The sequence below is a fragment of the Passer domesticus genome, chromosome 13 (assembly GCF_036417665.1).
Source record: "Passer domesticus isolate bPasDom1 chromosome 13, bPasDom1.hap1, whole genome shotgun sequence".
NCBI lineage: Eukaryota > Metazoa > Chordata > Aves > Passeriformes > Passeridae > Passer > Passer domesticus.
The window spans coordinates 738,064-749,787 of NC_087486.1; the positions used below are offsets into that span (position 1 = coordinate 738,064).

The 11,724-nt window shown below is 47.9% G+C and overlaps 1 protein-coding gene across 2 annotated transcripts in view; it reads left to right on the forward strand.

Moving 5' to 3' along the window:
• NR3C1 (nuclear receptor subfamily 3 group C member 1) overlaps nucleotides 1–9,644 on the forward strand; it is a 65,355-nt gene extending 55,711 nt beyond the window's left edge. For both annotated transcript variants that reach the window (XM_064388108.1, XM_064388109.1), the window contains exons 7-9: nucleotides 1,441–1,571; nucleotides 4,484–4,641; nucleotides 5,498–9,644. In XM_064388108.1, coding sequence (XP_064244178.1) covers nucleotides 1,441–1,571; nucleotides 4,484–4,641; nucleotides 5,498–5,650 — 442 coding nt within the window. In that variant the 3' untranslated portion in view covers nucleotides 5,651–9,644. The remainder of the gene's footprint in view (nucleotides 1–1,440; nucleotides 1,572–4,483; nucleotides 4,642–5,497) is intronic.
• The last annotated feature ends 2,080 nt before the right edge of the window (nucleotides 9,645–11,724 follow it).

The window sequence follows — 11,724 nt, forward strand, 5'->3', positions numbered from 1 at the left end:
TGCCCTGAGACACGTGCCACAGCCCAGCATTTCCCCTGCTGCTGTGCAGCATCACCTGCTGTGCTCCTGGCGGTGGGATGCTGAGCTGGGGCCGGGTGCTGGGGCTGCTCTGAGTGCACAGCTGGGGCTGCAGGTGTGGGCAGTGCCACGCAGGGCCCACTTCCACGGGGAAGGAATTGTCCAGCAGCTGTGTTTGGGAATGCTGGGGTTTTACCCTGGTGCTTGGTGTAACAATAATACAGTTTTAATGCAGTTTCAGTAGTGTGTGCTCCTGTCTTTCAAAAGCCATCAGGATTCCCCTGGTTTTTGCACCTGAGAACGGGCTGTTCCCTGTTTCCACTCAGGGCTTCCCAGGGTGATTGTGAGGGAACATTGTACAATCCTCCCTGAGGTCTAGGGAGAGAGAATGGAAAAGTGATTGGCTTTGGAGGAGTTGTTGTTTCATAACCAAATCTTACTCGTAACTCCCACAGGGATCCCAGGTTGTCTGCATGGATTACAATGCTGTATAGGTGATACCAAGGAAAGGTGACACGTTATTAATGAAAAATGGGGTGCTGGCATCACTGCAGAGAGATGGTACACTCATTGCATGGAGTTACTTTGCTTGTCTTCTTCTCTGCAGAAGAAAACCCATAGAAAATCATAAATCTGTCTTACACTCTTCAGAATTAGTCAGGTCTTCATTTCCCATCAAAAACTAATTCTGCAGTATTCACAGTAACCAGTTCTAAGAGCACAGATAAGCAAGATTGTTGTGTCAGATGAGGTATTAGATAAAAGCAGTTCCTGTCTTGATGCAGGGCTTCATCGAAATAGGAAAAAAAATACAAAAACATAACGTTTGTTATTCTGATTCCAAGATTTGCCTTTGCTTGTCAACATGACTTTCCATTTTTGGTTAGAAACCAGTTTATCACAGTACAGAGATAATGATGTTTAATTGCAGTGCTGGTCATTGCTTCAGGAACGTAGATGAGCACAAGTCTAAAGTCACTTGGAAAACTGAGGAGTTACAGGAAGATACTCCTGAGTATATAAATATGCATTAAATTAGGTGCACTTCTCAAAGGCATTGAAAGAATTAGAGAAATCCCAGCTCTAGTGTGGCACTCCATCATGTTTTCCTGGGAGTTGAGAGGGGAGCTCGGACTGAGCTTGATTTCTGTGTCACGTTGGTGCTGGGGCTGCCGAGAGCAGGGCGTGCTGCTGAGCCCTTGGTGCAGACAGGCTGTGGGCTCAGGATGTCCCAGGGCTCCTCCTGCCCTCAGGGCCAGCTTTACCCGTGCCACCAAGGCAGTCACCCCAGGGGCAAACGGGGAAATGGAGCCTCTGCTGTGCCATGGCTCACGTACAGCTCCTCATCTGCACGTGGGAAAACATGATCCAGAGCGTGCAGATAGGCAGGCGTTGCACTAATCCCTGTGCTTTGTTCCTCAGGCAGAGGATGAACCTCCCGTGTATGTATGAACAATGCAAACACATGCTCATGGTGGCCCGAGAGCTGTCCCGGCTCCAAGTCTCCTACGAGGAGTATCTCTGCATGAAGACGTTGCTTCTCCTCTCTACAAGTAGGTGAACAGCTCAATACCAAGCTCTTTGCTTCTGCAGAAGTGTGTGGTGGATTTGCAGTAGATATTGTGAGATAGATTTGTACAATATGCTACGTGCTGGTTTTATCTTTAGGTAGGATGTGCTGGAGTTAAGTCACAGCTTAGTAAATTCTGTCTGTACTGCATGAAAGTTCAAAGTGCAGTGTCAAAAAGAGTCCTTTTAGAATAGACAGAAATAAACTAACTTAGTATAAGTGATTATGTGTAAATACCTTCTACAGTGTTGTTTTTCCCCTCTGTTGACAGCATTGGTAGCCAGTGCCTTGTTCTCCCCTGCTCCATGGGGCTGGAGCTGCCTGAGGGTCTGAGCTCAGCTGCAGTCCAGGGACTCCCAGAGCAAAGAGAGAGGGAGAGGAAGAGTGTGTGAGTGGGTGTGAGTGTGTGTGAGTGTGCAGGGGTGGGTGTGAGCCAGGCACCTCGCTCCAGCACAGCCTCTGTGTCCTGGGAAACCCCATCCCATCCCATCCCATCCCATCCCATCCCATCCCATCCCATCCCATCCCATCCCATCCCATCCCATCCCATCCCATCCCATCCCATCCCATCTCCATCCCACCCCATCCCATCCCACCCCATCCCATCCCATCCCACCCCATCCCATCCCATTATCCCATTATCCCATCCCATCCCACGCTCACGGGATCCCGAGGGAGCTGCTCGGGCAGGGACTGACACATTCCTGCTCCTGCCTGACTGACACATTCCTGCTCCTGCCTGACTGACACATTCCTGCTCCTGCCTGGCACGAGGGGTTTGGTTCAGAGCACTGGCAGAGGTGCCAGCGTGTTTGGAAGGTAGCAGCAGAGCAAGTGCAGGTTTGTCAACACACTTTGGTACTCGTGCACCATCCTCAGCAGGTGCCTTGGCTTGGAAGGGACCTGAAATGTGATGGAAAGTAAATATTATTAAGTTTATTACACTGAAGGTGTAAACATTCCTTATCTTTAATGTTTCCAGTGAATAATAGCATTGATTCTCATACAGAAAGGAGAATTTGTTCACCTTGGGCTTTTTCTGGATAGGACCAGCAGGATTGGGAACCCCAGCACTGCTCCCAGGTCAGGGCAGGGGTGAGGGGTGTGGGCAGTGTGAGGGTGCCATGGCCAGTTCCCCCAGTGCCCCACCAGCCTGGCAGTGCCCAGCCCTGCCTCGCTGCCAAGCCCAGAGCTGGGACAAGGGCTCTTTTCAGAGGAAACTTTCAGCCTCTCACGGCCGTGGGCTTTGTAGGAACTTAAAACTTCCCTGAAACTGCAGATTTCAAACAGTTCCTGTTTGATTCTGAAATCTCTCCCAAAAATTCCTCAAGTGTTTCGGGTGTGGTGGAGGCCAGCTTTCCTCACAGGAGCTGGAAATTTCCACGGGGGAATCTGCATGGCAGAAGTGGTGAGGAGGCAGCACTGGCAGGGCTGGCAGGGGCTGGCAGTGCCCAGAGAGGCCTCTCCACTCATCTCCAGAGGGACACAATTCATCTTCATTTTGCTAAGAACATACATTGTGTGAGTGGTACATCGGGGAACTTCTGCAATTCAATAGCTGAAATTTCTATAGCTCTTGGACAATTTGAGTTTGTTTATTGTGTTTCTGTGTTAAGTTTTCCAAGAGAAGAGGAGGAGGAGTAAAACAGGAATCCCACACAGGTCTAGACTTGTAGCTCACACACAGACGTAGCTCAGAGACCTTTTCCATGTGAAGCACTGAAACAGTTGACAGGTTTCATCTCCGTGTGGGCAAGACAGACAAGAGACTTCATTCCAGAATCTCTCAGATGCTGACAGTGCAGGGAAGGTTGGATTTCCTGAGGAAGGGAATGTGCTCTGTGGCCTCTGTCCTCCTGTCATGCTTTTGGTCACCTTTATCTCAGCTCTTTCTCTACTCTGTCTTCAACTCTTTCACTTCCCTGAGGTGATCAGAGGCCTCAAAGGAAGCACCTGAAGGACCTCTGGGGTCCCCATTAGTCCAGGTTGGTCCTTGGCCTGGGAAGGACCATCCCCAGAGGAGGAGATGGCACAGGCACTTCACCTGGCTTTGGATCCCCAGCTCAGGGCTTCTGTCCCCAGCTGCTCCCCTGCCCAGCCCTGTCTGGATGTCCCTCCCTGTCCCAAACAAGCTGTGTGCATGCCCAGTTTCCCATGGCTGGTGCAGTCTGTTTGTTGTCCAGGCTGTCATGCCTCGCCTGGACCCGTTACTTGATCCATGTCAGGAGGCTCAGGACCAGATGATCTTTCAAGATCCTTTCCAAGCCAAGCCATCCTGTGATCCTGCCCTTGCTCTTCCCTGGGCACACGGAATTTTTAAGGAACCTTCCTAATGTCACACATTTGTCCAGGGCTGGAGGACACAGGAGCTCCATCCCTGGTGCTTCTCCATCAAGCTGCCTCCATGGTCCAGTTCCCTTCCTGCTGTTTCTTGGTGGAATACCTTTGGAGATTTATTTTTTTTTCCATTTTGCAGCAAGCCTGTGCTTTGTGTTCAGCTGGTCACTTTGGCAGCTGGTCACTGTCCCATCCTGCTCTCTCCTTGTCTCTCTGCTGTCATTTCAGTCAGTCCAAGTCCTTTTTCTTTTGCTCATTTTCACAGAAGCACTGAATGGTTTGGGTTGGAAGGGACCTTAAAGCTCATCTTATTCCAACCTGGCCTTAAACACTTCCAGGGATCCAGGGGCAGCCCCAGCTGCTCTGGGCACCCTGTGCCAGTGCCTGCCCACCCTCACAGGGAAGAATTCCATATTTTTCCCTGAACTTCCCCTCCTGCTCCTTGTCCTGTCTACAGCTCCTGAGGAAGATTCCCTCTCCGTGTAACTAATGTAAGAGAACTTAAATCATGTCCCAGCTCAGCTTGGCAGTGCTTTAAGGCTGGTGTCCATGTTGCAGTTCCCAAGGAGGGCCTGAAGAGCCAGTCCCTGTTTGAGGAGATCCGCATGACGTACATCAAGGAGCTGGGCAAGGCCATCGTCAAGAGGGAAGGGAACTCCAGCCAGAACTGGCAGCGATTTTATCAACTGACTAAACTGCTGGACTCTATGCATGATGTAAGTCCTGACAGGAATGCTGCAGGCATTCCAGAGAAATACGTTTGGGGCGGGGACGGCGAGCTCCTCCTGCTCTTTTTATTTAAAGGGAGAATATCGGGAGGAGGAGGAGGAGAGGAGGAGGAGGTCATGCTCCCTTGCTGTCTCACGAAAGGCAAATTGAGAGCCTTGACCATAGTCCTCTCAGGCTGCCTCTGCAGTGCAATCCACAGCAATTAATTGTATAATTAATCTCATTTTCAGTCTCTGTAGTTTTTTAAAGTTACGTTGCTTTAAAAAGGAGGAGCTCAGGCTCTGTAACTGACTTTGCAGTAAAGCAGAAATGTGGCATTTAAACCAGTCTTATCTCAGAGCCCAAGGAGTAAGGAGTTTATGGAATAGTTTGAAATTCCATTAAAACAATGCCTCAGCAGTATGTGTGGTGTTAGCAATGATCTAATTTTGAAGGAATTTCCAATTCAGACCGTCTCCTTTGGCAGTTTAATTCTAATTACACATGTAGCACAAAGCAGTGTTTAAGACAAGGGTAACTTTGAGACCTCAGAATTACTGGTTTTTTCTTGTTACTCTAGCAAGCACCTGGAAGGATCTCATTTAGCTTATCCATGTGTGTGTTATTTATCTGCTGGAATGGGAATTGGTACCGAATCTCCTCAGTGTTTGTGAAGCCTTGCACAGTCTGTTTGGCTGGTTTATATCAGAGTGCCACTGACAATAATTAATGAACTAAATGAGGATTCCTGTGCACGTCCTGCCTGAGCCCCATCCTGTGGGCAGGAGCTGGGGAGGAGGGAGGTGGATGGATGTTCTCTGAACGTCTTCATCTGCAAGTAATTCTTTGTCTTGTCACTCGTAGGTGGTTGAAAATCTTCTGAGCTTTTGCTTCCAGACATTTTTGGATAAATCCATGAGTATTGAGTTCCCAGAAATGTTGGCAGAAATCATCAGCAATCAGATACCAAAATATTCCAATGGAAATATCAAGAAGCTCTTGTTTCATCAGAAGTGACTGCCTTAACACAAAGGGTTGCCTTAAGAAACCGTCACACGATAGCTTTGTTTTGTAAAGAGAAAACCTACAGAACTTGTTCCTTTTGTCCTCGCAGGTGTTTCTTTTGTAATTATGCACTACATGTGGTTTACAGAGGGCCAAGAGTTAGGCTGGAGAAGCAGCGGATTTCTCGCGTTGGGGAAAGGATTGGGGAGAAAGGAAAGGAAAAGAAATTGTGGTTTTGGCAGAAATTTTCTCTCCCCTCGTGCACCATCCCTGGATGCATCAAACCACCAGTGACAAGCTCTGAGGCTGTTACGAACATTCTGCTAATTAATTAATTAATTGCTGCAGTTGGCTGGAGACAATTTTTTAGGCTTTTTTTTTTATTTTAGTAAAGTGTTTTGGATTTTTTTTTTTAAAGTTAAGGTAGTATTTTGGTTTATGCATGTAACCTGAAGAAAGTTTACAAGTGTATATCAGAAAAGGGAAGTTGTGCCTTTTATAGCTATTACTGTCTGGTTTTAGCAATTTCCTTTAACTTTATATACCGTGAACTCGGCTTGTTCATTTTTTCTTACATAATTTTTTTGTAATACTTCAAGATTGCCTATTGTACAGCTGGTTTTTTAAGGTGGGGCAGCTCGTAGCTTTCCTAAATGACCTCTAGACAGTAAGTACTCACGTAGATTCATGTGAAACTGGGTTGGGCTTTTCTAACCTAATGCTTTCAACCGGCAAAGTGGCCATAAAAATTGGGTTTTTTCTAAGGGCCCGGGTGGGTGGGAGAACACTCTCAAATCTCATTTCAGTAGATCCAGATGAAACAAATCCTTTTGGTACATTGCAAAAGTGTTGGATATGCAGATTCATAGAAAATTAGCCCAGTCCTAACTGGATGTAAATGAGCAGGTTATTTTATATATTTAAAAAAAAAAAAAAGAAGCCTGATTTTTGCATATGATGCAACAGCCATAACGCAAAGAGTCACGGGCTGCATTGATGCCAAGAAGATCAGTCCTGACTGCCCATCAGGAAATTTTCAGGAAAATATGCATAGCTTCAGAAAAGTTTACTTCTGTGTGGAGAAACTCCGTTTTCTGTACACTTCAAGCTGCCATCACACAAATATTCTGGAGACCCCACGGACGGGGGAGGACGGGCGAGCGCGGCTGGGGCTGCTCTCCTGCAGGAGTCCAGGATCCCCCTCCCCGGGGACTTGTCCACGCAGCTGGGACTGGATCTCCCAGCTCTGAACTCGCCTGGTTAGAGACCCAATTCCGCATCTCCACCCTTCACTGACTGCTCCATCCTCTTTCCTGGAGAGCTCCGCTACTGAGTTCGTGGTCTTAGAGTTGTCCGTCAAACTTTCTGTCTTTGTAAGGCTGCAGCCCTTCACATTGAATTCCTGGCGTGCCATAAATTCCCGTAGGCCTTGTGGATTTCTCCTTGTTGCCATTGATGAGGATATTTTCGACATTTAGAAGCTGTAGTAGCCTTTTCTACGTGCACCTTAACAATTTTCTGTATCTCAAAACTGAAATATTTACTATGCCACTCTAAAATTTGATTTTTACTCGAAGTGGCCAGATCGTTTGTGTAATAGAAATGAGAAAGATCGTCTGAGAAAATACAAAACCTAATATATTTTTATATTTAGTTATAGTTTCAAATATGTATAATCGGTATATTCGCTGATCCAAGAAAAAAAGGGAAGGGCTACTGCAGCTTTAAAAGCAATTTATTAAATGATTGTAAAATAGCTTGTATAGTGTATAATAAGGATGATTTTTAGATGACAGATTGCTTTATCATGATACATGTAATTATATTTTTTGTAGGGGTCACAGATACGCTGAGTGGAAACCGTTGCGCGTGGTTGGGCCGGAGGCAGCACCAGGGCTGTTGGTGTTGGTATCCAAAGAAGTGCTCTGTTCAGAGGGGAAACCTGTGCTCCTGGGTGTTTGTGGGTGGGCTTGTGTTCATTGAATCACTGTGTACAATTCCCGTTGGTTTTGGGGGGGATACTCCTATCTGTATGGTCGGGAGCCGCTCCCGAGGCACGGCTGAAGCAGACCCCGCTGCAAAAACTGTCACAGCTCTGACAGCAAAAACAGCTTAGAAATTGGGCAATAATCCACATCCAGGTGCCAGCAATATGTAAATACAGAGCGTGGGGTGTTCACAGCACATTTCTACATTGAGCAGACCTTGGTTTCCAACTGAAATAGGAAACTCAATTCTCATCCTTTCTTAAAGCTCTTTTTGAATGTTATACCTATTAAAAAAAGATCCTATATTCAGTACTTTGGAGTAAAATAGCATCTTTAATAAAAGAAAATAATCACTCTCTTCTTCGATCTGTAAGGAATATGTACATTTTGTAATAGGTAAAGGTCAGGATTTTAATTACAACTTCCAGCCCAAGTCGTTGGGAATCCTCCGCGCCCGTTTGCGATACAGATAGGAGTTTGTGCTGGTGGGGTTGGGGGTCCTGGGGTAGGGGAAGCCTGCTCTTTCTTTGGAGAATGTTTTATAAACTTGCATCCCCAGAGCCTGGGGACAGCGTGTGCGGGTCGGGGTGCAGGGACCCCAAATTGTCATTTTTGCCAGCAAAAGCAACTGCAGTGAACTCCAGCAGGTGGTGGAGTTGGGGGTTGGAACTGGATGAGCTTTAAGATCCCTTCCAACCCAAATTCTGGGGTTCTTTGGTTCCCCCGCGAGAGAACCGGTCACATAGGAGGAGAGGCTCTCTGCCCCTTGTGTCTGTTTGCCTGTATATTCATTTTTAGTCTCTGGATTTAAGGAAAAACAGAGGAAACTGTGATGTTCGAGGAAGAGTCGTCCTGTGCGTGCTGTTCAGTTCACACTTCACCAGTGAGACTCCGTAGTGCTGTAGCCAGCAGTGAGCAGTCCGTGTCCTGTCATCCGTGGTCCGTGTAGCAGTGGGGAGTCCCTGCACTCTGGATAAAGCAGGGAGAACTCGGCCTTGGCCCTTCAGTGCCTTATCACAAAGTGCACGGGTCCGCCGGCGCGGCGGGGGCAGCTCAGGACTCGCAATGGCCTTAGGGGGACACGGGGACAGGGACGGGGCACGGGGGGCGGGGGGCTGGGGACCGGTGCCAATCGATGCCGAAGTGACCTCGCCATTCCCACGGGGAAAGGCAGGGCAGGAGGAAGTGCCTGGATGAACGTGGGCCGTGGGGAGCACCCCGTGGCCGACCTCAGAGAGGGAGGACTTCAGGGACATGACGCAGAGTGGGATTTTATAAAGATTGTATTCCTATATCCCTGCGAGTGTTGGGGGCTGGAGCAGCCTGCTCTGGTGGGAGGTGGCCCTGCCCGTGGCAGGGGGGAGCAGAGGAGCTGTAGGGTCCCTTCCCACCCAGTCCAGGCTGGGGTTCCATGGTCCCAGACCAGGCACGCCCTGCCCCATCCCAGTCTGCAGCCAGGGCTCGCTGAGCCGTCGATGTCTCATAGGAACCAAATTTTCCATGAAGGTCGAGGGCCTCTCCAGCCCTCGTGTCCGAGGGAAGGCTGGGAGGGTTGGGAACGCCCCACCTCCAACCCCCTGCCCACAGCAGAGGCAGCGATGGGTCATTACTCTATTTTGTATATTAAACAAAAAGATATATACTGGGGACAAATCCTATATCATACCAGTGTATGGCATTATTAAAAAAAAAAAATCATTATTTTTATCACAGCAATTTTAAACAGCATTAAAAAGAAATTAAACCAGTGACTCCTGTTTAAAAATAAAAGTTGTAGTTTTTTATTCATGCTGAATAATTCTGTAGTAACAAGTCTGTAGTTTTCACCTACTCAGTGAAATGTTGGACTGTAAAAGCTTGTGTGGAATTGTTGAACATTTATTTTTTCATTTAAATTTGCTGTTCTGGTAATACAAAGCCACACATCTGTACAGAAGTTGCAGTAAATGTGAGCCATTTACAGCAATGCCGAATAATGGACAGAAACCATATAATAAAATTCTGCTTTTTTCATTAAATGGCTCCAAAATGCTTTTGTGGAGTTTTTGTTGTGGTCTTGGAGAGGGTTGGGTCTGACATGGCAGGGGAGGGACTCTGGGAGTTTATGGTCCCTTCCAACCTCAATCCCTCCTTAATTCTATGATTTTAAATGTATTTTGCCACTGCAGTGGTTCCCAGCTGTCTGATACTCATCAGAATGTGATAAAAGCTGCCTCCCAAGGCAGGTGCCAGCTGCCAAACATTAGTGATGGAGGGAAATAAAATGCACTGAAAGCCTGGGGGACAGGGCAGGGGGTGGGTGCTGGGGCTGAGCTGCCCTGGCTCCTGTGCAGGGACAGAATTGAGCCCAGGAAAAAGGACTTGGTCGATCAGCAGGGCTGAAAGGAGCCTCTGGCTGTGAGGATGCTGCACTCGGGCTCAGGAGGCCTCAGGCTGGAGCAGAAGATGCTGCCCTGGAGCTCCTTCCCTGCCCTGCTGGAGTTTTGGGTGTCTCCAGCCCCTCAAACCGCCGCGGTTTTCCCCCAGCACAGCTCAGCCTTCCCCGCGCCACGGAGCGAGCCTGCTGTAATAAAATCTCATTTAACTGCAGCAGAAAAGGCCGAGTTCCCAGCAGGGAACGATTTCTTTGAATTGTTTGCAATTAAAACAAAGCTTACATAAATTTCCCTTCGGTAATTCCCAAGCTGGATGGCTGCAGATGGGGTCAGAGGCAAGGCAAGGATGGGATTTACGATAACCACGTTTATTCAGGCTGCAGTTATGGAAAGATGCTTTAAGGAGAGCCATCAGGCACTCAGATAAAGAGCTGCTCAGAGCCTCACGGGCTCCAGCCTCATGGTGAGTGCATCAAGCCCTCAGCGTGGTCACATTCCACCCAAAACCCCCTTTTGTCCCATTCAATTTACAAAAGCATTGATAGCAGAAGCATCTGTGGCCAGGATCCGATTCCCTGTGGGATTTCTGCCCCTTCCCTCTGCACCCTGCCGTGCTCCATGGGCCTTCAATATTTACACTTTTTTAAATTTTGAAATGTCCATGTACTATATATTATATATTATATATTTATATATTTTCAGGATCACCGATAACTGAAGATATCAGTAACCCTGCTAAGGAAATGCACCAAACCTGCTGGAGCCTGGCAGGAGCCAGGGCTGGGACACGGCTGTGCCCTCCCTCACCTGCCACCCTGTTCTGCTGTGGTTTGCTGTCTTGGGCTCCATCCTCAGCTCCCAAGAAACTCGGATGAAGCCCAGCATGTGCTTGCAATTCACGATTTCTGCTGCGTTCACATTATCCCAGTCAAATGATGGCATTTCAGGCTGCTTAGGAAAAGATGCCATTAAATGCCATTTTTACAGCTCTGACATTTAGGATTTGAGCTTTGGAGTCCGTGTTTGCCCCGGATGGTCCCCAGTGGGCTGGTTTGTCCCTGGCTTGTCCCCTCTGCAGCGTGAGCTGTGTGGAGCTCTGGGCACACGGAGCTGTTCCGTGTCAGGCACAGATCCTGGGCTTTTACAGAATAAAACACTCCTTGGCTGTATATTACTGCCTATCCCAAAGGGGCTCCCAGATGCTCTCAGTGCTCTCGCCAAGCTCCTGCCAGGCTCCAGCAAGTTTGGTGCATTTCCTTAGCAGGGCTACTGATAACTTCAATTATTGGTGATCCTGAAAATACATTATATAAATATATAATATATAGTACATGGACATTTCAAAATAAAACAAAAAGTGTAAATATTGAACTTGTCAAAGTCTGGCTGGAGGAGCAGCACCATCAGAAGGGAGTGCACTGATGTCCAGTGCCTCAGCCCAGGGGTCAGCTGATAAAATCCAGCCTGGAGGGGGGGTGGCAGTAAATAGCCTTATCCAATCCATCACAGGCCTGGCACAGCTCCAGAGCACAATGAAGGATATTCTCTGAGGTCACAGCAGGGAACCTTAGGTTAAAAAAATAACAGCTAAGTGAATACTGCTAATTACGGGATCTGTTGATTTGAGATCAAACCACATCAAAAGGCTGGGGCAGAAGTGCTGAGGCAGCACCAGATGTGGGCACTGACTGTGCTCCTGAGCAGGAGATGGGGTGACACGTCC